The sequence below is a fragment of the Canis lupus genome, chromosome 36 (assembly GCF_048164855.1).
Source record: "Canis lupus baileyi chromosome 36, mCanLup2.hap1, whole genome shotgun sequence".
Taxonomy (NCBI): Eukaryota; Metazoa; Chordata; class Mammalia; order Carnivora; family Canidae; genus Canis; species Canis lupus.
Window position 1 is genome coordinate 7,306,370 of NC_132873.1, and position 26,825 is coordinate 7,333,194.

General features: G+C 56.0%; 1 protein-coding gene across 1 annotated transcript; it reads left to right on the plus strand.

The window, feature by feature from the left end:
* Positions 1-1,079: 1,079 nt before the first annotated feature.
* On the plus strand, positions 1,080-20,796 carry IGFBP5 (insulin like growth factor binding protein 5). The gene is made up of 4 exons (XM_072813092.1): positions 1,080-2,241; positions 15,809-16,038; positions 16,822-16,941; positions 18,090-20,796. Exons 1-4 carry the CDS (start codon positions 1,908-1,910, stop codon positions 18,219-18,221), a joined length of 816 nt encoding a protein of 271 aa, XP_072669193.1. The 5' UTR covers positions 1,080-1,907; the 3' UTR covers positions 18,222-20,796.
* The last annotated feature ends 6,029 nt before the right edge of the window (positions 20,797-26,825 follow it).

Sequence of the window (26,825 nt, forward strand, 5' to 3'; positions counted from 1 at the left end):
AGAGATGCCCCGGGGGGGGGGGGTGGCGGGGGGAATGTGGAGGGAAAATACCACTCCCATCTGCCTTCCTTCCATCCCAAAACCCCTCACCAGGACCCATTAGGTCACCAGGCAAGATTTTCAGACTTAGCATCTTCTGGAACATGCCAGTCTCTGTAAGTCACTGCTCCCTTCAATGCTGCTGTATGAATATCCCTTCCTGCAAACATACACAACACAGATACCCACAAGCGTGCGCAAGCATGCAGCATGTGCACACACACACACACACACACACACACACGCACACACACACATGCAGAGCTTCCCTAGGCCAACAAGGAGCCGAAGGAAGGTGGCCACCCCTTGATCCTATGACCAAAGACAGTCACTCCACACTCCACCAGCGAGAAAAATGCTTTTAATCAAATCCCCTATCCCCTTCCCCGGACTTTGGGGGGTGGGGGGAATCTAGTTTTTCTTCTCTTTTCTTTTTTCCTTTCCTTTTAATTCAGCTCACTCCCCTCAGCTGGCCATCCTGCACTAACACTCCCCTTCACACACACACACACACACACACACACACACCCCTCACATAGTAACTTAGACACTAGCAGACAGCCATTTCCCAAAGCTTGGGAAGAATTTCTTGGGCACGGTATATATCCACTTGGCTAATAAGAAAATGCTTCTCCCTGCAGCCGGAGCCTTGGCTAGTTAAGGGGTGGGAGGGAGGGAGACCGAGTTCCTCTTCAGTGCGGCCACCAACTCCTGAATATTCGCTTCTTCCACTCGACCCCCCCCACCTATCCACACCCCCCCCCCCCCCCCCCCCCGCCTCCCTGCCCCGTAGGCAGCCCAGCCGGTCCCCCGTGCCCCCTACTTGCATTCCGGGGGGAGGAGGGCACTGCTCCGGGAGCGCAGGGGAGCCCCCGTGTGTCTAGAAGGCCTCTCCCCACCCCCACCCCGTGTGAGTTTGTACTGCAAAGCTCCTTGGCATCCTCGCCTGGGTTGGGTGTTGGGGAGCTCAAATAGCAGCTACAAACTGGCTGGCAGCCAGGGGCCGTCTATTTAAAAGCGCCTGCTCCACCGGAGCCCGTAGTCTCTTTGGAAACTTCTGCCGGGGGAAAGAGCTAGGAAAGAGGAGCAAACCGGTGTGGGGTTTTCTCTCTCTCTCTCTCTCTCTCTCTCTCTTTTTTTTTTTTTTTTTTTTTTTTGCTCCTTTTAATTACCCCCTCTTCCGTTTGCACCCTTCTTCGAGCTTCACGCAGAACCTGCGAATTTCCAAGAGGTGGTGGCACAGCGGGAGCAGAGAGGTGTTAGGGGTTTGGATTGGGGGCTTTTTTTTTTTTTTTTTTTTTTTAATTTCTTGATTTCAACATCTTCCCCCACCCTCGCGGCCACCGCCGCCGCCTCTTACCTGTTCCGCGGCAGCCGCGCGCTGCAGGCAGCTGAAGGTTAGGAACTAGGGGCAGGGTGCATTTTAGGTCTTAAACCAAATTTTTGAAGACAAACCCATTTTGCTCCCCCCCGCCCCCACCCCCTTCTCCTCCACAGCCTCCGAGCTCATTATTTCGGCGGTTTCTTTGGGGTGAACAATTTTTGGCTTTTTCCTCCCTGTAATTCTGAGCAGGTCTGGCCGGGGGGGTTGTTTCTCTGGCCTCCACTCCCTCCGCGTGCACCTGGCGCTGCTCTTTTTCCCCCAACCTGTTGCAAGTCCTTTAATCCTTGCAACTGGGACTCGCTTGCAGGCACCTCAGCCCTCCATCTCTCCCCACATTTTGCAATTGTCTGGGGGAGGGCACCTGCTCTACCTGCCAGAAAAAAAAAACATTTTTTTAATTTCTCCGGGCGCCCTCCTGGCCCCTTTCTCCCCACACTCTCGCTCTCGTGCCCCGCCCCAAGGTAAAGGGGAAGACTCGGAGAAGATGGTGCTCACCGCGGTCCTCCTGCTGCTGGCCTCCTGTGCGGGGCCGGCCCAGGGCCTGGGCTCCTTCGTGCACTGCGAGCCCTGCGACGAGAAAGCCCTCTCCATGTGCCCCCCCAGCCCCCTGGGCTGCGAGCTGGTCAAAGAGCCCGGCTGCGGTTGCTGCATGACTTGCGCCCTGGCCGAGGGGCAGTCGTGCGGCGTCTACACGGAGCGCTGCGCCCAGGGGCTGCGCTGCCTCCCCCGGCAGGACGAGGAGAAGCCGCTGCACGCCCTGCTGCACGGCCGCGGGGTTTGCCTCAACGAGAAGAGCTACCGCGAGCAAGCCAAGATCGGTGAGCGCGCTCGGTGTGCCGGTCGGGTTGCGCGGCGCTCGGCCGGGGACGCGGGACGGCCGGCCCCGCGCGCTCGGCCCCGCAAGCGGCTTGGCGCCGGGGTGGAGCCCGGGAGGAGGGTGGGCACGGTCCTGGCCCCTCGGAATCGGAGCCTGGCGGACCCGGCTACCCCGCGCCGCGCCCCCAGCCGAGCCCCCCGAGCCTTCGCTCCTTCCCCCTCCCCGCCCCCCCCCCCCGTCTGAATCCTGCCCCCGAGCTGCAGCGGCGTCCCCGTGCAAACCCCCAGGTGCTCAGCTCCCAGTCTGAGAAGGCGCCTGTTACCCTACAGACTCCCTCCGCCACCCACCCAACACGGGTTCTTTCGAACTTGGAAAAAAAAAAAAGAAAAATCTCTTTTGTTAAAATATTGCTTTAACTGGGGACCTGGAGAGAGAGGCGGCACCGGCCCTCCGCGGTAATCCCACCTGCGCCCCCGCCCGCGCCCCCGCCCCCCTGCCGGCGGGTCCCGGGGCTCCCTTCCCTCCGCCCCTGCACACCCCCGCGCGCGCGCTCGGGCGCTGGGGAGCTAAGCCGGGGGCGGGGGGGCCGAGGGGGCCGGGGGGGCTCCGATGCCCCTCCCCGCGCACACCCAGTGCTCTAGACTTGGTGTGATGGTTTGCGGTACGTGGTAAGACATTATTAAAATGCAAAATACCTTTTTTCCTCCCGAGAAGGGAAAAATGACTTTGGCACGCTGGGCTGCAGCGGTGGGGAGGTGGGGGGTCGGCGGGGGGCGGAGGGGGGAGGGGAAAGAAGGGTTTCTGGTCCAATAATGCTGAGTATTCGTCCCTGAATCGAATTCCTTGTTTCCCCCCCACCCCCCCGCCCCAGTTCAGATTTTACCTGGGAAGAAAGGTGGATATGGGGGCAAGGAGGGATGTGAGACTCAGGCATCACCACTTCCCCGCCAGGGCTCATCTGTACCCCACCCCGCGCCCCCCCAGCCCCCCCCCCCCACCACCACCTCAATCTATCAAACCGGATCACAAGTGGGTGTGGTGTAAATGCAAGAGGCCCCTGGAAACGCAGAATGCAAAATCTACTGGGCGGAGACGGGAAAGCCACGCTCCGGGAGCCGCGCCCTCCTCCGAGTAGCCCCGCCCCCTGTGGCCCCGCCCCCTCTTGCCCCGCCCCCCGTGGCCACGCCCCTCGCGGCCACGCCCCCCAGTTCTCTGTCTGGAGCCTAAGGTTTAAAACGTTGGCTGAGCTGCCTGTTCAATCAGAACGGTTCTTTTTTTTTTTTTTTTTTTTTAAATCAGAACGGTTCTGCCCCCCTCCTTAGCCTGGGTTTTCTTTGGCGCTTACCTGATCTCCCGTCTTTTTTTTTTTTTTTTTTTTTTTTGATCTAAGGAGCTGTGCACAAAGATCTGGGTTCTTAACCAGTGAATAACCAACCTGGTTATTGATCCTCTCCGAAGGGGGTTAAAACTTAGCTAAAAAAAATTTTTCTTTTTTCTGTGTAGCTTCTTACTGGGACAATGTCCCTCTTCCCAGCCCCCATCCCGTCCATTAGGGCGCCCCGACTTGGGTTTTCCTAACTGCCAGCTACAGACACGATCGTGTAGGATAGGAGTGCGGAAGCGCTTGCAAAGCAGCAGGACTTTCCCGGGCTCACCCTGGAACCCCGCAAGCCTCGCAGGGTTTGCCGGCCGCCCCCCGGCCGCCCCCGGCAGCCCCTCCACTTTGCGAGAGGCAGTCCTCCCCCGGATTGCAGCCTGCAAAAAAAAAAAAAAAAAAAAAAGGAACAGAGTGCAACGCGCAGGCCCCGGAGGCCCGAGGGGCCGGGTTTGTGGAGTTATTTTTATTAAGAGCCACTTTTCAAAGGCGGTCCTGGCCGCGCTCATCCTGGGGGATGTGGATTTGGAAAAGCTTAGCGCCTGGGGGAGAAAAGGTATGAATTGATTTCCTGGCTTGGAAGCGGGCGCTCTGGGTAATAATCCGGTCACAAAGAAAGTATGCAAGGTATCACTCAGCCGCTCTGGCCTCGCTTGTATTTGCCCAACCGTGTGGTTGGTGTGATGTGGTTGGTGCGGAGGGTGTGCGCGCAGGGCGCTCGCACGCACGCGCGCTACCGCTTGGAAGAGCAAATTGGCTCATCATCCAACTTTCCAGTTGAACGTAATACACACAGAGACACACAAAGACACCGGCTTTTGTCCCAAGCAAGATGCCTTTCAGACTTCTCTGCAGCCTGTTCCTCAACCCCTACCTTCTGGCCGCCTCCTGGGGAACCCGTGGCTGCCTCCCCGCCCCACCCCGACTTTCTTGGCGACTCCACCCGGCCTCTGGCAGGTGCCAACGGAGCACGGTTGCAGGATGGCTTCGGGGACTCCTTCCTCCTGGAAGATAGGATGGTAGTGGGCGCTCCTGGCTCTAGCTTTTTGCAACCGTTGAGGGGGTCCCCCAAAAAGTTGGAGATGGCGCAGAGAGGTTCCATAAAGAGAGGGAAGTCAACAGAGACAGGGAGGAAGGTGTCAGCTCCCTTGGCCAAAAATCCTGCTCCCCAACACCCCAGCACCGTATCATCCCTACCAAGGTGGGCAGTGAGAACCTGGATTTGCCTCTCCCTCCTGTGGTTGCCATACAGGTAGAGATACAGGTAGAGATGATGGATGCATACACACACACACACTCACACACACACACACCAAAAGATATGTGCGCACAGAAAGATATAGATACGTATCTTTTTTTAAGCAAAAGAAAAAAAGTGCATTTCTCGAATCCGGAATGGGGAGCTGAGGAGAGCGAGGTGGCAGGCAGCCAAAGCTGCTGGAGGAAGAGCTGAGGGCGGGCAGGCGGAGACTGGTGTTTTGCTGGGCGCGTTGCTGAGCAACCAGAGAGCCAGTCTGCCCGAGAACTGGGTGCTGGGAGCCCGCTGGGCCCTGCATTTTATTTTGGCCAGTTCTGGGGCAAAGATAGATATAGAAACAGAGGGCAGTGTGTGTGAGGCTGGAGGGAGGCGGGAGACAGGAGTTCTTTATTGAGCCAAACTCAATAAATACCGGTGAGCTGGATGGAGGCAAGGACGCACCAGGCTTTGCTTGGGCATTGTTGGGAGAAGGGCCCTGGCCTGGTTCTGGGAGATCTCCCTTGAGCCCGTGAGACATTAAGCTTGGGATACAAGGAGAAATGGGTTCTGCGTTTCCATTCTGTCATTGAGAAATAAGAGAGAGTGGACAGAAAGTATGCTCTGGGAACGAAAAAAAATATTACCTAAATAAAAATGAATTTGGCCTTTGCATCTCTGAGGGGTTTGGCGTCCATCACCCTGGCTTCCACTCCAAGCCTGGTCCAAATGCCATGTTGAAGTCAAGTCCCAGAGTTCGGTTTATTGGCCAAATTTGTGTCTGGGTTGAACAAGATCATGGAAAACCAAAGGAGCCAGATTCCTTTCCCACTCGCACCCCCTCCCTTTGAAATAAGCCTTTGAGAGGCTGGCTGTGCCCTGAGCCAACCAAAATGGGAGCCGGGAAGATGAGAGACGGTGCTTTTAACTTGACTTTTCTTGCCTCCCGCCCCCTCTTTCTGCTGTGTCAGCTCAGACTGGAAGAGCAAAGACAGTTGGCCACAGTGAGAACTCATTTTCTTTCCATATTTCTCTTTTCTTATCCCTCCTTCCGACCCCACCCCCCCACCCCCCCCTTCTCCATCCCCTAGCTTGACGGCATTCCCTGAGGGCTTGAGTTTTAAGTCAGAGCAGCTGCCAGTTAGTGCTTAGGCTTGGGTTGGATTTGAGCAGACAGGTGGACTTGCAGCTGCAGAGAGAGGACTGGGCTGACCTAGGAGGCAGAGGTCACCATGGGGGTTACAGCAAAGGGCATGGGAGTAGGAATCCCACAGAAGCCCCAGTCCCCTTAAAAGGGATGGGAGGTGGGGGGAGGTGGCTAGCAGGAAAGGAGGGTAATTTTTGCCTAAAGCTTTGACTTTGTACCTGAGCAATGCCTTTGAAACTTTGGGTTATTTAATGCGTAGAACATAGAACTTCGAAGAATGGATCCGCACACTCCAAGCCTCCAGCATCCAGAAACTGGAAGGACTCCATGTACAGACCAGGTACCAGTGAGGGATCAACAGGGAGTAGAAGTGAAGAGGATGGGAGAATGGGTGTGGTGAGAGACGAAGAGGCAATTTGGAGGGATTTTGTTTGAGTTTTTGTTTCGCATTTTTACTATAGTTGGTCCCAAAGATACAATCCCCGGAGGCCATCCTTAAATTACAGTCTGGATTTTGTTTTCCAAAACAATAAGATTCATTACCTATTTGCAAAAAGAAAGAAGCCAGTTCTAAGCTTCTATTTCCCACTGCCCTCTATCCAGAGGATCCCCCCACTTTTGTTTCCAGTTCTGTTTCCATGATTTCTATTGTGATGCCTTTTTTTTTTTTTTAATATAAATCCAGAGGAATTATTGCAAACTTCTATGGGAGATAAAGTGACATTTCCTACCTGGCCACTTGGCTTAGCTTGGTCCTAGTGTCTCCCCACGAATGGTCTAGGTACTGGCCAAAGAGTGCTAATGCTGGAAACAACCCATAGATCTTAGTACTCAAAACAGTAATTTCACAGATGAGAACACCAAGGCAGGGAGTGCAGGGTTAGTGACAGAGCCAGGACTAGATGGAACTCAGTCTGACAGTCCTATTGATTCTATACCCATTCCGCTCTTCTGGGCTTTCTAGACTAGTCACTAGGGCTCTCACCAAGGCCTGGCCTAACTTACCATGAGGCCTTCAGCAAATATGGCCCAACATTGTCTTCCCATAGTGGGGCTTGTGAAGATGAACTGGGCGGGGGGACTGCTCTGTTTTAAGGTAAGAAGTGAACTGGCTCTAAAGTGGAGAATGCAGTCCCCCTACCCCCAGCTTTTATTTTCAACCACACTCCATTGTCTCCCTTTTTCTCCATGGTCTTGGAAACAAGACTGGCCTAGGCCGGGGTGGAAAGGAGCAGTGCTGAGCCCCGGCCTTGGGGCCGTGGACTAAACCTCCTTTCCTGAACTATGGGGTGCTCTCCTGATCTGGGAAGGCAGGCAGGCCCTCGCTTCCCCTTGGCTGTGTGGCAGCCTACAGTATGGAAGGAGAACATGGCCCCTAAGCGGCCAGCTTTCCTTGGCAAGCAGCCTCTACCTGCACAGGCCTTTCATGGAGTCAGGCGAGCCAAGATGAGGAGACCCCAGCTCCTCCAGTGGGGCAGCGTGAGAGCAGGAGAGAAAAACCACACGCCCTAAGGGTTGATAAGGAAGACAGCCAGAGAGTCACCAGGTTTTGGAACATGGACAGGTCTATCAGCGATCTTTCCAAAGGATGGGAGTGGAGCCTCCTGATTACACCTGGGGGCCTCAGATGAATCTGAGGCATTTCGGAGAGCCAGGCTAACACATCCTGGAGCTGCGGCTGCTCCTCTCTTGGGGGATTCTTAAGAAGGAGGCAGATAAGTTAACGACCTCTTCCCAAGAGGTTAGACCTGTCAAGTGCACCCTGGGGGAAATTTTAATATAAATAGGTTAGTTACCTCATTTTTCATCCCTCAACCTCAACCATCAGACATGGGCTTTCCCTAGCCAAATCCTGAGGCAAGACCCAGACCGAATTTGCACTCAGAACCTGGCTTCCTTTGACCTTTGCTGGTTCGCACAGATGTTTTAGGTGGGCTCTGGTTATCCCGAACCATTTAGGTCCTGCCATCACAGCTGAACTGAGTATGCTCCACTGTCTCTTTGTCACACCACTGAAGATGACTCTCGTCCCAGATGCTTTAGAACAGCCCAGGCCAGCTGAAACTGCATACGAGCCACACACGTGATTTCAAATCTTCTCGTAACCATACTTTTTAACAAGGCCAAGAGAAACAGGTGAAATTAATTTTAAGCATATATTTCAATTCAATGTATCCACAATATTATCATTTCTACATATACTCCAGCAGTTATAATGAGATATTTTACGTTCTTTCTTTCATATTAAAGTCTTTGAAATCTGAGGTATGATTTGCATGGACAGCGCATCCCAGTTTGGACACTAAATTTTCATTAAAAATACTCGATTTGTATATTTAAGCTTTGTAAAAAAGTTTACAGTCGAAAAACTGGATTCATATACCTGAGTCATTCCAAACATACTCAAAAAGTTTCTGATCACCACACTGAGTATTAGTTTTAAAAATCAAATCAATTAAAATGAAATAACTTTCTTTAGAGTGGGGGGGGAGCAGAGAGAAAAGGAGAGAGGGAATCCTAAGCAGGAGCCACACCCAGCGTGAGCCCGACTCGGGGCTCCATCCCAGCACCCTGAGATCATGACCTGAGCCGCAATCGAGAGTCGGATGCTCAACAGACTGAGCCACGCAGGTGGCCCTAAATGAAATAAAATTTTTAATTCGGCCCCTTTAGCCACATTTCAAGCTTTAATAGCTACGTGTGGCTAGTGGCCGCCTAACTGGAAAGTGTGGAAGCCACTAGCAAGCCCCTCCCCGACCTGAGAAGGGAAATAATATCTCTGCATTCTCTCCTTCTGCCCCAAAGAGTCCAACAGGAAGAGTCTGAATTTGGACTCTTCCAGACACCACAGGACTCTTGTTTGACCCCCAGCAGCTCTCTTTTCTTAGGGAACCTAGGGAAAGATCTAGTTGCCTGCTCCCTGCCACCCCCTTCTGGTCACCCAGGACCGTTCTCAGGGAATGTGGCTGCCTAATTGTAATGTTCTGAATGGACTGTGATGAGTCATGAGTGGAAGTGTAGCCAGGTCAGAGAAATGGCCAAGTGCTTCCTCTCCCTCTCCCCCTTCTCCATTCAGAAGCTGCTTCCCACCAAGCCCCCTCCATTCCCTTCTGGTTTAGGGTGTATGTGGGAAACAGACACAGACGTTTCTCCTGAGCACGCTGTACTTTCCCCAGCTCTAGAGAAACCCAGCCAGGGAACCTTATCTGGGGAGCTGGACATAAGTGTGTATTTCTAACGTGCAAATTTATCACCAACTGTCTCCCAGGGATCAAGAAATGTGTACTGAAAGCGCAGCCCTCACCTACTTTGGCCCTAGGGGGAAAAGAACGGGGGGAATTCTGCCTTTACCTCTGTTCCCAGGACAATGGGAGATGCATGAGTGAGAGCCTCGCCTTTCATTCTGGAGGAATGTCACCAACTTGACAGCAGCCAGGTCTACGCCATTAAGGGCAGTGGGTCACCTTTTCTCTCTCCATCTTTTGGAACGAGACCTCATGCCTAACGCAGCATGAAGTAATGCCATTAGATGGGGGATGCTTCTGGAGGGAACCCTCTAGGTGGGGACTGGTTCCTCTCAGCTGGGGCTGGCAATCAGACTTCCTGGTACTCCAACTCTTACTCTGTTCACCCACCATGCGATATGATGTCACCAATTCTCTATTTAGGATAGAGATGTTGCGTGCCCACATTGGCCAACTTTGGTGTTGGTTTAGAGCACCCAACTACATTAGTTTCCTGGTCTGGAATGGGGTGGGGGCTGTAGAGGAGCTCAGCAGGGTAGGTCTCCTGTCCTCACTGTCCAGTCACTGATTCTCTGAACCTGCTCCCCGCCTCCACCACTCACCCCGAGTCACACCTCTTCCTTCTCCAGTGTCTTCTTGCAACTGTTCCTCAGGATGATGGTTATTTGGATTTGTTTTCCTCTTGAAAAGACAGCGCTCCTTTGCTTCCCAGCCCATAATTCGTGTTAAAAAGAGCCCAGAACATGCAGGCCTGTTACTGACCACAGAGGAAAAGAAAACAGTGTCTTCCAAGAGAGGCTGGGACAAAGCACACACTGGCCAGGACTGGAATGGCTAAGAGGAGGCAGTTCCCCTGGAAGGCCCGGCAGCCCCTCCCGATCGCCCTGGGCCCGTTCTCTTTATGCAAAGGCATGCACACGCGGTGTCATTGATTCATTTGGCATCCACGGCTGGGAAACGGTCAGACTTCAGGAGATTGAAACGCGTTTCACAGTTTTTTTAAACAGTGAGCCGCCGATCCATCATTGCCCCATAAGCTGCATGTCCTGGCAAAGAGCAGGGGGAGGCAGGTTGGCGGGGAAACAGGGCAAAGTGGGGAGGGGGTGCAGGCATCCGGCCACGGCCAGGGGTGGATCAGTGCCCTCAGGCCCGCTGTCCAGGAGGACTTTCTGCAGTGATGAAAATGCTCTGCATCTGTGTTGTCCACCGCAGCAGCCACTCACTGCTGGGGCTACGGGTCCTTGAAAAGTGGATAGAGCAACCAAGAAGCTCCACTTGTAATTCGATTTAATATTTATTCATTTAAGTGGCCACATGTGACTCTTGAGTGCTATATCGGAGAGCACGACTTTAGATCAAAGAAGCCCAGGAAATCCAGGGGAGCCGTACTTGGTCCTGTTACTCGGCTTCCCGGCTCCCTCTGCAGCAGCTCCAGGGCTTCAAGGCAAGGGGCAGGGTGAGGTGACCTCTCGCGGCATCCGTGGAACCGTAACATGCCCGACTTTATGTTACAGGCCCGCTTCTCGACCCGCTTCTCTTCATCTCTTGAAGAAATCTGTGCATCTCTCCATTTCAGCTTATATACCGAATGCCATCTGATGGAGAGGTGGACATAGATGACCGGGCTCCGCTCTTAAGAAGCTTACTTTTTAAATTCCACAGAAGGAGTTAGAGTGAGAGCCAGAGGAAACCCAGCTCCCCTTTTCATTACTTGTAGAGAGATTCTGGGCAAACCCATCTTGTCTCCTGGCTACAAAAAGAGACTTTCCTCTCCCCAGGTCCAGGTGGCCTGGCCAAGCCCCACAGTCTTCCTGAGCTGTGAAGTCCAAGTTACGCCTCGGTTTCTTCAATTTCCGTAAGCAAAGTGGCGGTATCTGGGCCACTCTGTTTGAAGTCTGATGATGAGATTAAGATAGAGTGGGAAATTACCACCAGCCTGGGCCCAGGGTGCTAGTGGGGCCAGGGCATGACCAGCATGGGGAGATAGATTGCAGGGAGCAGCAGGTCCCTAACATCTCCATCACAGTCCATGGAGCAGGATGGAATCGGAAGGCTTCTTAAGAGCATGGGCCCGCTTCGGGCATTGTCCGCTGTGCTGTGGTAGTGCTGCCCACCCTACGATGGCTCCGGATCCAGAGCCGCTGGGCCTCCAGCCAGACACCCTCTGTGTTTGCTGGGACGTGATAATGGCGTAGTCCTCCAGCAGGTGTTCATGTTGCCATGGGAAGGGCCGTGTACCTGAGTGTGCCTCCGTGGGTGCTGGCGCAGCAGCAGGACGCAGAACCCCCTTATGAATGAAGGAGGAACTGCATTGGCCCCCATGACGGGGCAGGGACAGGGGCCATCAGAGAGCCTGTGGGGAGGCAGGCCAGACTCAGAACCCGCCCATCAGGAAAGGCACCCATAAGGACCATGTGACAGCCCCTGCTCCCTTGGCCATTGGATGAGATTGAGGGTTTAACGGGCCCTGCCTCCATTGCCCCTTGGAGGCGGGAATAATACTGAGCATTCCCCATTTTCCAGCTGCTGTAGAATCCTTTCAGAAGGACATGGAGACAAGGGCAAGAGGCCCTCGAAGGGGTCCCCTCGTCCCCAGATCACTTTTCAGCTGCAGACGAGAGAAGCAGTAGGAGGCTATGCACAGATGCACAGGTCGGCCTTGTCCCTCCATGAGCCTCCAGCTCTCACAGCTGCCTTCACCCTCCCCATACATGGGTTTTTTGTTTTTTCTAGTCCTCACCTGTCCATCGCCCTGACTCCTGAAATGCATCTGCAGACACACAGAGGGAAGGAGAGGATTTGGGTAGCTGTCACAGAAGTCAAGGAGGGCAGCACACAAATCTCAGATCTTAAAAGTGCCTTGAGGTCCCTGGAAATAAGCACCGGGGACCTGCTGTGCAGCCATGAGTCTCCTCCGCCACCTACCGGCCATGTGGAGGTACTGGCCTGTTTGTGGAACAGCTTCGAGAACCCCCTGCACTTGGTAGTTCCTTTGCTGTTCCACAGTTCGGGAAGTCCTCCCTTTCATCCCACCTAAATCCCCTCTGCAACCTTGGTCCATTTTCTCTCCATGAATGAGCACAGGAACCGCCAGTGTGCGTGTGCCTGCTTGTCTTAGCTAAAACTGAAGCCCTTCCCAAACTGAAAGCCTATTTATGACTTGGCCAGGAAGCAGCTGAGGAGGGCTAGCGGGCCCTGGCATTCCAACCCCCCGTCTTACTCTCCAGCCTTTTCATCTTTGTAGCTCCGCACTGGCTCTGTGCTGAGTTTCCGTTGTCTCTGGAGCCTGCAAGTTGACCACGAGACCCTGACTGGTATCTTTGAGACTCCAGTGCCCTGGCTGCCTAAGTAATAGGTTGGGGTTAAGTGGCACCAAAAAACCAGGAGACACATCAAAACTTTAAGCCTGCCCTTCAGAAGCAGCCAAAAAAAAGCCTGTGAACCAGGGAGGGTATGGCCAGGGAAGGAGAGAAGGTTTGCAGAAGTGCTTTGCTTTTTAGGGTTTCTCTCTCTTTTAAGATATTATTTATTTATTTGACAGAGCGATAGAGCCAGAGAGCACAAGCTGGGGGAGCGGCAGAGGGAGAGGGAGAAGCAGGCTTGTCACTGAGTAGGGAGCCCGACGTGGAGCTCAGTCCCAGGATCCCGGGATCATGACCTGAGCCAAAGGCAGAGGTGAACCACCCAGGCCTCCCTGCAGAAGTGCTTTGAGCTCCTTAAAGAACATACAGGAATCCACATCGTTTTCCAGTATGAACATGCGCTTAGTCCCAAGGCCATCCTTGAACACTTTCGGGGAAAAGACTAAGGTCCAAGAAAAGTTGCTCCCAAGCTTATTGAACCACTGTTAATAGCCCCATCCCCGTCCCAGGAGGAGTGAGTCAAGGTTAAGGGCAGCCCATAGCATTTCTTAGAAAAGGTCCTAAAAGATGAAGGGTCTTGAGAAGAGCTGTTGGTATGTGGAGTGCCGTGAGCCAGCAGGCCTCCGTGTCCAGCAAGGCTAGAGAGAGAAGCCCCGGGAGAGGGGACACCACATCTGGTGGATGACACTCTCTGACCAGAGGGACGGGGGGGGGGCTCCGGCACAACAGGTGGCCAGAGGAGGAGGGGCAGCACCCCCATCTCTGGTGTTTTTAAGAGCTAGAAAGAGCACCCTGAGATATGTTCATGTACTTGCTTGGACACAGGGGCATGGACCTGACGGTGCATTGGAAGACTTCCAGGAGCTGGTACAGCTCCAGCCACTGGAGGTCAGCAGCTCCCTGGATCTCCCTCACGGAAGTGGCAACTCCTGGAGCCCAGCCACACACCAATCTGCTGGCCCTCCAGCCCAGGCTGGAGCTGCTCCACCCTCCCACCTGTGCCCTCACCCACCTTTCCTCACTTCACCTGCTTACGATCTTGATTAGGGGAAGGGGGTGGCCATGCCCCCCCCCAGTGCTCCCAACCTTTCAGTGGCAGCCATCTCTTGCCTCTCTTCTACCCCAGTGGTCAACTGCTTTCTCAGGGTCAGAGCGCTCGGTGATGCCCAGAGAGGTTGCGGGAAGTGCCTCAGATCACTCAGCAAGATGGGCTCAGCAACCTTCCGTCCCACAGCTGGCTTTTCCTCTCCACGCATCTCTCCCCAAGACCTGAGCCTCGGGTTCGGGCTCAGTACTAGATAACAGAGCCCTAGCATTTCAGTTTGTACAGAGCCCCCCACTGCTCCCCTGCACGTCACCCCATTCTAGCTTGTCCCGCAACCAAGAAAAGTTGGTTTACTCCAAACGTCACTCCTTCAGCTAACCCTAGACGGTATCCTCCCCCTACCAGGTGGATCGCCCACCACGCTGATTAATGATCGCAGCAGATCTGATAGAGTCAGAGCCCTGAGTCCAGGCAAGGCGGGAAGAGGGAGGGAAAGACCAAAAGTGGGGGATGGGGACCTGGCTCCGAACTTTGCTCCGAGAATGCCTCCCCGTATCTCTGCCATTTGCTCGCTCCGCATCGTGTCCCTCTAGTGACTACCTCCCTTCCTCTCTGTGGATAAATATCCAAGCCAGCTAACCACCCAAAACACTGCAAACTTGTGGAGGCTTCTTCAGGGCAGGAAACTTCCCTGCCAGGGCCTTAAAGACCGGATACCTATTCAATTAAGTTTGACAAATCCCAAGCCAAGAGACAAACAGGTGCTCAGGTGCTTCCTGCCACCTGCCATCCTGACCAGGTTAGGCCAGGTCCCCAAATGCCTCCCTTAACCCACACCCGGAACTTCCCCTGGAAAGAGAGTTCCTGCCCCTGGGGACACAAAACAGTGTCTTTTCACCAAGATTCTCCTTCCCTGTGTGTCCCGTCATCCCCACCTCCTTGGACTCCTATTCTCCATCCCAGGGCCTTGTCATCGTGGCTCCTGGAGAGCCCAGTGACAGTGGAGTGGCTGGAGAACAAGCTTTTCCTTCACCTCATTTGAGTTATCCGGGGTCACCCCAGAGCCCTATTTTTCTCTCTCTCTAAAATTTGAAAAGAGGCGGTGAAGATAGGACTGACCCGCCCCTACCCACCCCCACCTTGCACCTGGTCTCCCTGCGGGCATCCTGGTCACGTCCTGCCCACCTGGGAAGAGTGATGAAGCCCTCCCCACTCCGGGTCTGCCAAGGCTGGCGAGGTCAAGGAGCTGAGAGGAGGAAGAGGGGCCCAGAGAAGAGTGTCTGGGAGATAAGAATGTACTGGAAGTCTGCAGATGGAAAGGAGGCCGGGGGGGGGTGGAATTATCAGATCAACAAATAAATGAACAAAGTCCTACTTCTTTAAAGGTCATAAGTCAGCTAAGTATAGACTGTCACCAAGTCTCTCCTATATATAACTGCTCCAGCCCCCGCCAGCTGTCGGCCTCTCTTGGCCTGGAGCTGGGTTACGTTCCAGCCTCCCAGGGCCCAGAGCCCGGAGCCAGCCCGGAGCCGGGGCAGGGCCGTGGGGTTCCAGGTCCCCCCACCCATCCTCCAGGCCCCACCTGTCTGGCCCCCTCAGGTCCCCTCCTCTTCATGACGGTCCTCACCACCCGGCTAGTCTAGATCCCGAGAACCCTCCTGCTCCCCGGTTCCAAGTTGAATGGATCTCAGCTCTAACAGTCCTGGAAGCACGAAGGCCCCACTCGGGGACAGACTTGGCCTTTCCTTCCTTCCCCCATCAGCCTGCATCTCCAGGTCATGCTCTTAGACGGCAACCCCCATCCAGCCACTGCCCCATCTACAGAGCCAGCCCCGTGGCAGGCAAGCAAGTCCCCGACCAGCACTGAGCACCCCCACGGGCCACGTCCCACCAACGTCCCCCCACACACACCCATCCTGCCCCCAGAATGTCCTCTCCCCCCTGTCAGACTTGCCCTCATTTATCAGCCTGACCTTTTCAACCCCATGCCACCCCATGAAGCCTTCCCAGATTTGCTCCTTTGGACTCGAGTCATGCCAGCCTTTCCCAGCACTTCCAGCAGCGAGGACCCCTATGTCCTCCTTCTTCCCCTGCTTGTCCCCAGTCTGGTAAGCTCTGGCACGGCCCCAGAGGCTGACCCTCCACCTCCTTCTCCTGCAGAGAGAGACTCCCGTGAGCACGAGGAGCCAACCACCTCCGAGATGGCAGAGGAGACCTACTCGCCCAAGATCTTCCGGCCCAAGCACACCCGCATCTCCGAGCTGAAGGCCGAGGCGGTGAAGAAGGATCGCAGAAAGAAGCTGACCCAGTCCAAGTTTGTGGGGGGCGCCGAGAACACTGCCCACCCCCGGGTCATCTCTGCCCCCGAGATGAGACAGGAATCTGAGCAGGTGAGTCACAGGGACACTGCCCCCCCCACCCCGCCTCCACCGGCATCCCTGCCAGGCCGCCTCTGCCACCACCACCCCTGCCTTTTGACTTTTCCCTGCTTCTAAATGAGTATTTTCAGCAGCCAGTGCTTAGGTGAGTCCTAGCATGGAATTCAGAGACGTCTCACGGCTTCCATTTATCAGAACTCAGGGCTTACCCGAGCGGGGCATAGAGGCGGTGCTCATTCAAGGCGCTCATTCAAGCGCCAGGGGCTGTGACCTCACCTGGGCAGCACGCTCCCCGGAGCACCTGCGGACGGCCACCTCCAGACTGAATCAGAGCAGGGCGGGGGTTGTGCAAGAAAAGTGGGACGGTATGCCCCGTGACCGGTCAGATGCTGGTTTTGCACACTTTTCTATACCCAGAGTGCATGACAGGTACAAAGGAGGAGAGATCTCTGGTAGCGACTAATTGAAAAAAATTCTCCACTGACCCTTTAGCTCCCAGTGCCCTGCGCCCCACGTTCTGCACAGACAGGTGGTTTCTTTTTCTTTCTTTCTTTTATTTTTATTTTTTTAAGATTTTACTTATTCATGAGAGAGGCACAGAGAGAGGCAGAGACACAGGCAGAGGGAGAAGCAGGCTCCCATAGAGGGGCCCGATACGGGACTCGATCCCAGGACCCCAGGAGCATGCCCTGAGCCAAAGGCAGACGCTCAGCCGCTGAGCTCCCCAGGCGTCCCCAGAAAGGTGCTTTCCACTTGGGTCCTGCCATGGGTCTCACTCGTGCCGTCTTCACACAGGGCCCCTGCCGCAGACACATGGAGGCTTCCCTGCAGGAGCTCAAAGCCAGCCCACGCATGGTGCCTCGTGCCGTGTACCTGCCCAACTGTGACCGCAAAGGGTTCTACAAGAGAAAGCAGGTACGTCCCCTGCTCCCATGTTCAGGGGCCCCCTGAAGGGGCAGCTGCCAGAAACCCTTCACCTCCAAGTGCTGAAGGTTTGTGCCGTTAACAATAGTGTTTCCTGAATCCCTGATATCCATGCAAGTACCTCAATCGTGACTTTCCCCCTTCCCTCCCGTGCGGACCTACTTAAGTTTTAGTGATCCGCCTCATTTACATGAACTCACCAAAAAAGCAAGCGTTCTATCACTGTCATGTCGCAGGTTGTATAGATTCTTTTCTGATAAACACACACACGTAAATATATGCGCACAGATAGTGACTTCCAAGCGAATTTTCCGCAGGAACCACGTGAAATGATTTACGTCCCATTCCCAGCCAGGCTGCCCTTTTGGGCAACACTTCTGCGCTAATACTTAGCCTATTCAAGCGGTTACCCCGTTATCTTAGGCCAGTGGTTCTCCGGGATCCTGGGGCGTCAGAACTACCTGGAGGGCTTGTTAAAACACCAATTGTGGAGCCCCACCCTGGGGTTTTGGGGGTGGACTCTGAGAATTTCGCATTCCTAACAAGTTCCCTCTCAGGTGACCCTGATGCTCCCTAAGGGTGCCCCTCGTCTAAGTTGAGGGTCAAGAGCCAGACGGCCTTGAGTCAATTCTTGGCTCTCCCACTTAGGAGCTGTGCCCTCCTTATCTCCTTATTTAAAGTCTCTGCCCCCAGACTCTGATGCAAAACGACCATCGACCATCGTACCTGTTATCCTTACGCAGTGATGAGGGATTAGGGATTCATCTTTGTAAAGGCACTTAGAACAGGACCTTCTCCGTGGGAAGTGTTAAGTAGCGTCTGGTACCCGATAAAGCCGTACAGATGATGCAGCCGCAGCATCGCTGTCACCTCATCCTCAGCAGATCACGTAGCCATATGGAGACTGTCAAGCTGGAGGGCCCTGAACGGGTGGCGTGAAAGAGAGGTTGTAAGAGCTAGTGGAGGGCGGGCTGTCTACATGAGCATTTTCCCTAGGGCCACCCCCGTGCAGGGGGCACAGCAGAACCCCGATGGTTTTGGGGTCACAGTCTGTCTTGGGGCAGGGAAGACAAGGAGCAGAGCCTCCGGGGGGACAGCCACCCTCACCGCCTGTCCCTCTCCCTTCCCCCCTCCCCCAGTGCAAGCCTTCCCGTGGCCGCAAACGTGGCATCTGCTGGTGCGTGGACAAGTATGGGATGAAGCTGCCAGGCATGGAGTATGTCGACGGGGACTTTCAGTGCCACACCTTCGACAGCAGCAACGTTGAGTGACGCGTCCCCTCCCCGTCCTCCCCTCGCCCCATCCCATCCCCAGCCCCGACTCCAGCCAGCACCTCCCTCCACCCCAGGACGCCACTCATTTCATCTCATTTAAGGGAAAAAAAAAATCATATATCTATCTATTTGAGGAAACTGAGGACCTCGGAATCGCTAGCAAGGTCTCAACTTTCAAACCGGCAACAGCAGAGATGCAGACAGCTAAGGAGACCCCCCCACACACACCCCTTGAAAAATCTTGAAAATGGTTTTCTTTTTGAGGCAAGTTGAAGGGACAGGGAGGGGAAGAGAGGAGGAACACGAGAGAGGAGAGAGAAGGGAAGAAAGTGCACGTGTAGAGGAGAGAGGGAGACACCAGAGTGTCGTTTCGAAGAAGAAGGAAAGAAGAACGTGGGCAGGAAGGGAAAGATCACCGGGACCACGGCTGGACCGGCCCGTCGTCGTGTCCAGCCCTGGCCTGAGTTGGGAGACGTTTGGGCACCGGAAGGTATGGCCCAAGGTGTGGCACCCGATGGCACCCTTGGGGGTTTTCCCGTCTGGATTGGTCGCGGGGGGAGAAGGGAAAAGACCGGAGGGGTCAGCGCCTCTCCTGACCTATCTCCACCGCCAGCCAGCAAGCTGCATGGCTTGAACCCGCTCCTCCTCCCCTCTCCCCCCGGCAGAGGGTTCTCCTTCCCCAAAACTTCTGAAAACTAAAATGCATTCCATTCCTCTCCAAACAAAGCAACTGCATAACCGAGTGCCGTTAGATAGATAGGTTTTCCTACGCAGAAATACCAAGAGTAAGTAGGTGTGCGTACTTCAGGCCCCGTGCAGACTTTTAGAAAGCAGGACACACCCCGGAGCCGAGAGGCTTGCTCTCCCAGGGTGACCAGATCACGCTGACACGGGTGGTTTGAGCCCCCCGAGGCGCTCCCTCCGCTCCGAGCACGGCCCCTCTGGGGGAGGATAGGCTGACATCGATGCGGCCTCGTCCATACTTCTCTACGAGGCTCCATGTAGTCATGTATAAGGCATATACGTCTACGTTCTTTCTATTTTGCTTTCTTCCTCCCTTTCCTTCGAAGGTTTGCATTAACTTTTCAAAGCAGTTCCTCTGGGTGCACTGAGGAGCTTCCTCGTTCTGGGAAAACCGAGAAAACCCATATTCTTCTGACACAACCCATAACTGCAATCTTGCCAGCCTCCCATGAGCGGCAGACGCAAACCCTCGGTGGGCCACGGTGTTAGACTCTTTCCCGGCTTCCCGCGTGCAGGTGTGTGCAGGTGTGTCCGCAGGTACCCAGCCGGGTAGACGAGGGCTCTCCGAGGCGTGCCCCCCGCGCCCCCCGCGCCCCCCGCGCCTCTGGCGTTGTTAGCCCTGAGACCCTCCGGGAGTCACCGCCTCTGGACCCTGCACCAAACAAGCACAACGGGGCCAAGTGTGACCCACTGGTCCTGCCCAGCCTTTTTCTCCCGTCCGGGCCAAGCCTGCATTTGGACATTTTGAGGGCCTTGCTGGGCCTCCGCGCTGGCCGAGCAGGAGAGAGCCTGAAATGAAAGAGGGACGTGAGCGGGAGGGACGTGAGCCGGGGTGAACGCAGGGGAGCCGGTAAAAGGGGAGCAGGAGAGGGGGGACCGGCTGGAGGGCCAGGGGGGACTGCTTCCTTCTAGCTCTGGAGCAAAGCAACAGGAAGGGGGACGAAGCCCAGCGCGATTGCCTGGCTCCCCATCCTCTAGGCCTTTGGGACTCAAGACGACAGCAAGAAGAGAATGGGGGCGCAGTTCCTCAGAGAGAAATGAGCTCGCTCCAGGCCTGGGCGCCGGGGACGGTGGGCACCGTTAGGTGGGCTCTAGACACCTGCCGCTGGGCAGGAGCAGGGATCGGCACAGACCGGCCGTGCCTTCGGAGGGACAAGACCGTGCACGCGGGTGGCCACCTCCGCTCTGCAGTGAGGGACAGGTGGCAGACTGTTGCAAGCCCTTCAACGCCTCCGGCCAGCCCGGCGCAGGCTCTCTCCCTGGGGGGGGGACGGGACAAGGGCCCAGGACGAGCGGATGCTGCAGGGTGCTGTCCTCAGGAGCCAGGTTCGGAACCAAGGAAACTCCCGTTCCCGCTGACGTTCCCAACAAACCGGCGCCCGTGGGGCTGTCCTCGGAGGCCGGAGCCAGCCTGCCGGGAGAGGGGGCTGGGACACCGGCGAAGGGGCCCCCTCCTCGCTGTGGACACAGCTCTCTCCACTCTTCCCTGATGGCGTGACGCCGTGGGGACCACTCCAGCGCCCAACTTCTCCAGCGGAGAAGCAGACACATTTCAGCTGGTGGGAGACTTGCAGCTACGGGACTTGGGGCTGGGGTGCGGGGGGGGATTCCTGCCTCCCTAACCGCCCCCCCCCAGGACAGTTGGCTGGGACAGGAGAGACGGTCGATTGCCACAGGACAAAGGGCCCGATGGGGATGGCGGCCGAGAGGACTGAGTCGACCTGCCGCGTCAGTGCGCCCCATCTCTCTGCACAACTCTCTCCCCAAACCCCCGACTCACATTTCCGTGTCTGAGGCCAGTATTGTAAACCTTTCCCGCTTCACTCTACCGTTTGCCCATCCTTTCTGCGCATCTTGAGCAGCCGTCTAACTGGGATCTGCCAAGTGGATACTGGGGTGCCATTCCCCCTAAGAAAAGACTGAGCCAGGAATTGCATACCCCCCACCGCACACCCCTCCCAAGACCTGGACCTGGTTCCTGAGAGAGGCTCTCTCCTTTCCCCCTGCTGCGTCCCGGACTCTGAAGGGGCGCCTGCCGCCGGCCATGAGGTGGGGGAGTAGGGCCTGCTTGAACCCCAGCAGTCTTCGGGTTTCCGGAGCTCCCGCGACTCACCCAAGCCTGTGAGCCCAGTGCTTGCAGGGGTGACTCCGGTCAGCTGGCCACTCCCTAGACGACGCAGGACCTGCATGACGGATGAGGGATGAGACTAGCCTCCCAAGGGGGCGGCCTGGCCTGGGGAGGGAGTCGAGGAGGAGGACGGAGATGGAGCGTCCCTGGGCCAGGAGGGCGGGAGGGAAGGCTGGTGGGCAGCGCCGCCAGTGGGGATCCTGACCCGGGATCTCCTTGACTCCAGGCTGCCTGAGGGCTACTGTTGCTTCACCTCGAGGCCTCAGGCTCTGTAGTTCTCTGTGGCCTCAAGACTAAATGTCACCCCCACCCACCCACCCACCCACCCAACAGTAGGCCTCTTCCCATCCCCTCTGACCTGTGCCTCGCTCTGGCAGGGAGACGACTACCTGTCATTGCCACTGCCGCCGGGTCGCGGATGGAGGCCTCGCCAGGACCCGTCCTCCTTCCCCCAGAGCTTCCCTACCCACCTGGGCAAACAGGGCATCTGGGACGGGTGACGCTCGAACGTTTCTCAGACAGCCAGGCCTACACAGACAGGCCTGGAGACATTCAACCCCCACAGGGGAGGACGGGAGGCCCAGGCGGCCCCGTGCGGTCTACCTCCTGTCTCCTCGCTCATTTGCCCATCGCCATCTCAGTGGTCTCCCCGGGAATCCTGCAGGGTCAGCCTCCCCCGGGCAGGTGGGCCCGGCCACCGCTCTCCCGACACCTGGCTTGTTGGCACCAGGGAGGGCCTCGGTGCACGGGGGCCTTAGAGGGAAGTGAGCCCACGAGAAGCAACCCTGGGTCTCAAAGAGGACATTTGTGGTTTGCAGGAGAAAGGAGGCTAAATTTTGAGAAGTGGTGGCACAAGGGGATGGGGACTTGCCAAGCCAGCCACCTGGGCGTTGTACTGTCTTTATTTTTAAAACCACTAAAGTGCAAGACTTCCTTTTGCACTTTTCTCCACTTTTTTTTTTTTTTTCTCCTCCTGGGTTTTTGTTTCTTTTTATAAACATACTTTCTGGGTTTTCTAATGGAGTTATATGGTCTAGCCATCCTCACAGACCCTGGCCCCCCTCTCAAACTCCTCTGGGTGGGGAAAGGGAAGGTGGGGAGCGTCAGCCACCTTCTCAGGTCCCCGGCCACCAGCCTGAGTCCCGAATCTCCCGCCACCGTCGCCGCCACCACCACCGCTGCCACCACAACCGCCACCACCACCGCCACCACCACCACCACCACACAGTAGCCCACACGGATAGACAGTTGTCAGACAAGATTCCTTCAGATTCCGAGTTGCCTACCGGTTTTTTTTTCTTTTTTGAAGACAGCAATAACCACAGCACATATTACTGTAGCTCTTTGTAGTGTTACGTACATACATATCATAGCTCTATTCTCTCCCTTTGTTTTGTTTTCGACTTTTTTTTTTTTTTTTAATAAACGCTCATAATCTTTACTGGTGAAGAGGATGAAAAAAAATAAATTGACAAATAAAACCAGTTTGTGGGGAAAAGAATTTTAAAAAAAAGCGGGAAAAAAAATCACCTGAATGCAGAGGGGCTCGCCTCCTGTTTAGCATTTTGTACCTGAGGAAATAAAAAAAAAGAAAAAAAAAGCCAGAGGATCTCACGTTTTATTAAAAAAGTGAAGATTGCTGTATACTATTTATTCAACTTATAATTTATGTTACTCCTTGATCTTTGTCTTTTGTCATGACAAAGCATTTATTTAATAAAGTTATGCATTCAGTTAGCCCTGCGTCAGCGTCCTCCAAGGGCCCAGGGAAGGCAGGTGGAGGGTGAGAGGCCCACGGGCCACCCTCCAGAGCACAAGGGGCCTGTCCCTCCAGAGGGGAGCCCCCAGACCCGGCCTCCCATCCAGACTTGGGTGCCCCCTTCTCTACCATTCAAAAAAGTCCAGTGAGGTAGTGTCCACAGGGGGCTTAGAGCAGCAAGTGGGCAATCGCAGGCCTTTTGCAATTAAGTCAAGGGGCCCTAACCTACCCTTCGGTGCATGACAGGTCTCCTTCTTGGAGAGGATTTTCAGGAAGGCATTTCTAGACTGTTCCTCAGTTGCTCATTCCAAGGCCTCATAAGCTCTTAACCACCAGGGGCCTCCGGCCAAGGTGAATCCTACTTCTCGCCCCTACCCAGCCCCCAGCTGTCTCTTCTCCGTGAAGAAGAAAGCTACAGAATGGCTAGTGACCCTGAGTCCCACCTTCCAGCCATTGCCCCACATTCTTTCACATCTTTCCTTCCACCTGGGCCCCTCCATCCCCACGTGCCCCCTTCCTGTGCGGGAGTGAGAGCAGCACACTGCCCTTTACGCGTCCCCTGACGGCACCCTGTGAGGCCTCCCGGGCCTCGTGCACAGCATGTACTCAGAGTTGGTGGCCTCCCCACCCTGCCCAGCCCAGACCCCTGTACCCCCCGCCGCTCCATGGCATGTGGCCAGTGGAGTACTTGGGAGCACCCCAGCCTGGCAAGGGCTTGGCCTGTCGTCGGGCAGGCACCCTTCCTTCTGCGAGGGCACTGAAGCTCGCTTCCCCGAGGCCCTTGAGCCGTGCCGTCATTCAGCCAGCGCCCAGCAGCAAAGGCAACGATGCAGCAGGCCCCTTGGCCTTGCCTCTGCCTGGCTGCTCTAGGAGGCACAGAGAAGGGTCCAGAGTCTCCCCACCTCCCTTTGCAGGGAGGTTGAGGAGGGGCCTCAGGAAAAGTAGCGTTCAGGAAGGCCGTGCTGGTCCAGCCACATGGCACCACCTGCCACGGGGACCGTCTCCCGGCCTCTCCATCGGCAGCTGCTCACCCTCCTGTCACCCACATGCTGCAGGGGAGCTTTGGGGGACATGGGGGTGACCCAGGCGTCTTCTCCCCGCGGCTCCTCCCTTAGGGCCTGCTGCAGCCGGGCCCTCTCTACCACGCTCCTCTGCTGCCCTTGGGCCTCCTCTGGGCCCTGACAACCCTCATCTGCGAACCCCCTGCTCAGCCCTGAGGTCATCTGGGATTCCAGCTCCCGGCCGCTCCACCCCTTGCTCCGTCCTGCCCCGCACAGTTCAGGGGTCATCGGAGCAACCCACACAGCACCCCGGGGATCACACACTCATGGGCCCTTTGTGACCCAGCAGGGACTGGGCTGGCAGCTGGAGCCTGCTTGGATGCCACCCTCACCCCCGGCGGGCCAAGCTGGTCCAAGGCCACCGCTCTTGACTTCACCAGTCTTGCATCCTCCACTCAGCACTCGGAAGCCACACTCTGAGCTTCAGTGCTCTGCATGGAGAGTCTGAACACCCAACTCGCCCACTCGGCCCATGGTCTACACCGCGGTGAGAGGCCAGGTGGAGGCTTCAATGTCAACGTCTTGCCAATGGAAGAAGGAGTCTCTGCTCTCCCCATTCTATTCCCCAACCCATCAAGCCTCTCCGGCCTTGCCTCCGTCCCTAAAGAGACTAGGTCCAGGCTCCACCGTCACCTCTGCTCCTCTGTGGCTCGCCTGCCCTGCAGCATCTCAGCCCCGAGGAGCCCCATTGGCCAACACTGGTGCCCCCGCACAACCTGCGGAGCCCTGATGGAGACAGTCCCCCCACAGTGCCGGCTGACATCACCACAGAACCCCCCCAGCTCCAAATCCTGCCTGGGGAAACCTGCTCGAGCTGTCTCGCTCCCACATTCCCCCGTGTCTACAACACCCTTTCATGCTTCTCCCCACTCTGCCTTCTCCCCATCCGAGAAAACCAAGACCTGACTGTGAGAATGTCCTCCCTGCCCATCCAAACCCCTGGAATCAGCCAGAAAACCTCTCCAAACCCACCCTCCTGTTTGCAAAGGACAGGCCCCATCCTGTGCCCTCACGGCCTGCCGCTCCTGCCCTTCCCCATCAACCACCGCCCCTCTCCTCTGTGCAGGTGACGCAGGAGGGGGAGAGAAGGGGACACGTATGAACAGCATCTTGGGGACAGAACCAGTGGGTCTTGTTCGTGAACAGGATGTCAGGATGAGGGTGATGGGAGAGTCAAGTGTGTCCCCCAGGCAACTCCAATTCCATGTGCCCCCAAATTGAACTCATCCTGGACGCTCAGGTATCTTACCCCTTACGAAGTACAAATTCAAAAACACCAACAAAATCTGAACTCGTCACTTTTCCTCCTAAACTCTCCCTACCACCACCCCCTGCCCTGTTTCCCTCCTCCCCTTCTGGTCATCATCCCAGACGATGGGACCAGCATCCACCCAGCTGCGTAGCCTGACCTCCAGAGTCACCGCTGATTCCTCATCCCCTCCCACGTCCGGCAGGTCCCCAGGCCCCGGGAATCAGCTACATCGCTCCCCACTTCCGCTGCCGAGTCCAGATGACACCCGCTTCTCACCTGGACCCTGGCCACTTGTTCCTGCCGGGACCAGCCCAGTCCCGTGTCCTCCCTGCTAAGTATCACAGGAGGAGGTTCCTGTTCTAAAACACAAATCCTCTGCTTAAATACTTTCCTTTCAGCCCAAAGCTGAAATCCCACAGCAAGACCCCCAGAGGCTTTCCCGATGAGCTCTCCTCTGGCTTCCTCTCCAACTTCTCCTCTACCTACACCCTTCCTCTACCACGGGGAGCCCCAAGCTCGTGTGTAGCTCATGCCCCATCTGCCTGAACCCCATCTCCCCCCCCACACACACACCACGTCGTCCCTCATATTCCTGCTTCCTCCCTACACCTGTCTTTGCACCCCCTGTGGGACACAGATATTCTCCTACCTGCACCTGGGCACACCTCCATCCCACCCGCGGTCAGGGGGGAGTTCTGTGGCTGCCTCTGTCCATTTAGGATGGGGACCACAATGTACATCATCCTCATCTACTCCTACATCCTAAAACCCGAACACAGAGCCCAGGAGGCAGTAGTAACTCCATTTAGGCAGCACTTGCTGTATCACAGGAATGAGTTTACATTCTCAGAGCAATTCTTTGAAATAGAAACTATCCTAATATTTAAAGATGAAGTGAGGCTCAGAGGTTAGGAATGTGTCCGAAGTCGCCTAAGTCGTAAGTGGTAGCGTCCAAATTCTGTTCGGAGACCGCCCCACCTCCAGGCGATGCTCTCTCACCTACCTCATCCCTACGCAGCCAGTACTCTGGACACATCTAACCCACGGGGTCGCTGCACACGGGGACCCTCCAAACTCAGAGGGCCCGAGAGCTGGGCCGGCTGCCCGCGCGCCCACCCGGGGCCTGTGCTCAGCTTCACGCTTTGCTGTCGCGCTCTTGAAATTCTTAATAATTTCTGAACAAGGGGCTCTGCAGGTGCCCTGGATTTTACAAATTAGGTCACAGAGAAATTGGGTGATTGTATGAATTAGAATTGCCCCGGGGGGGCAGGGGGGCTGGAATGTTCCAGTGCAGATTCCCAGACGCCCTCCCAGCTTCTAGCCGGGCAGTCTGCGACGACGACAACGACGACGACAGGTGCCCTGCTTGGGCGAGTTTAACAAGCTCCCCCGACGGACACCTGGGACCCCCGCTGAAGCCAAAGGACCCTCGAGGTCCCGCGTAGGGCCAGCTGCGGCTCCCGGGGCCGCCTCACGGGGGCAGCGTAGCCCCGGCGTGTGCCAACAGCGGCCGCTTCCAGAAGGCGAGCAGCAGCGGGCTTGACATCCCGGAGATCCCTGCCCAGCCAACCACCTTCCTACTTGGATGCAATTATGTTTTCGCTCGGCCAAGGTTTCTAGGGCATCTGGCCATCCGTCAGGGGGGCTCCTGTAGCTA

Excerpts from the sequence above, each read along its gene's own strand:
- IGFBP5 (XM_072813092.1), top strand. The coding sequence starts at position 1,908 with ATGGTGCTCACCGCGGTCCTCCTGCTGCTGGCCTCCTGTGCGGGGCCG. Across the intron at positions 2,242-15,808 it reads CCGCGAGCAAGCCAAGATCG|AGAGAGACTCCCGTGAGCAC; the intron begins GTGAGCGCGCTC and ends CTTCTCCTGCAG. Across the intron at positions 16,039-16,821 it reads TGAGACAGGAATCTGAGCAG|GGCCCCTGCCGCAGACACAT; the intron begins GTGAGTCACAGG and ends GTCTTCACACAG.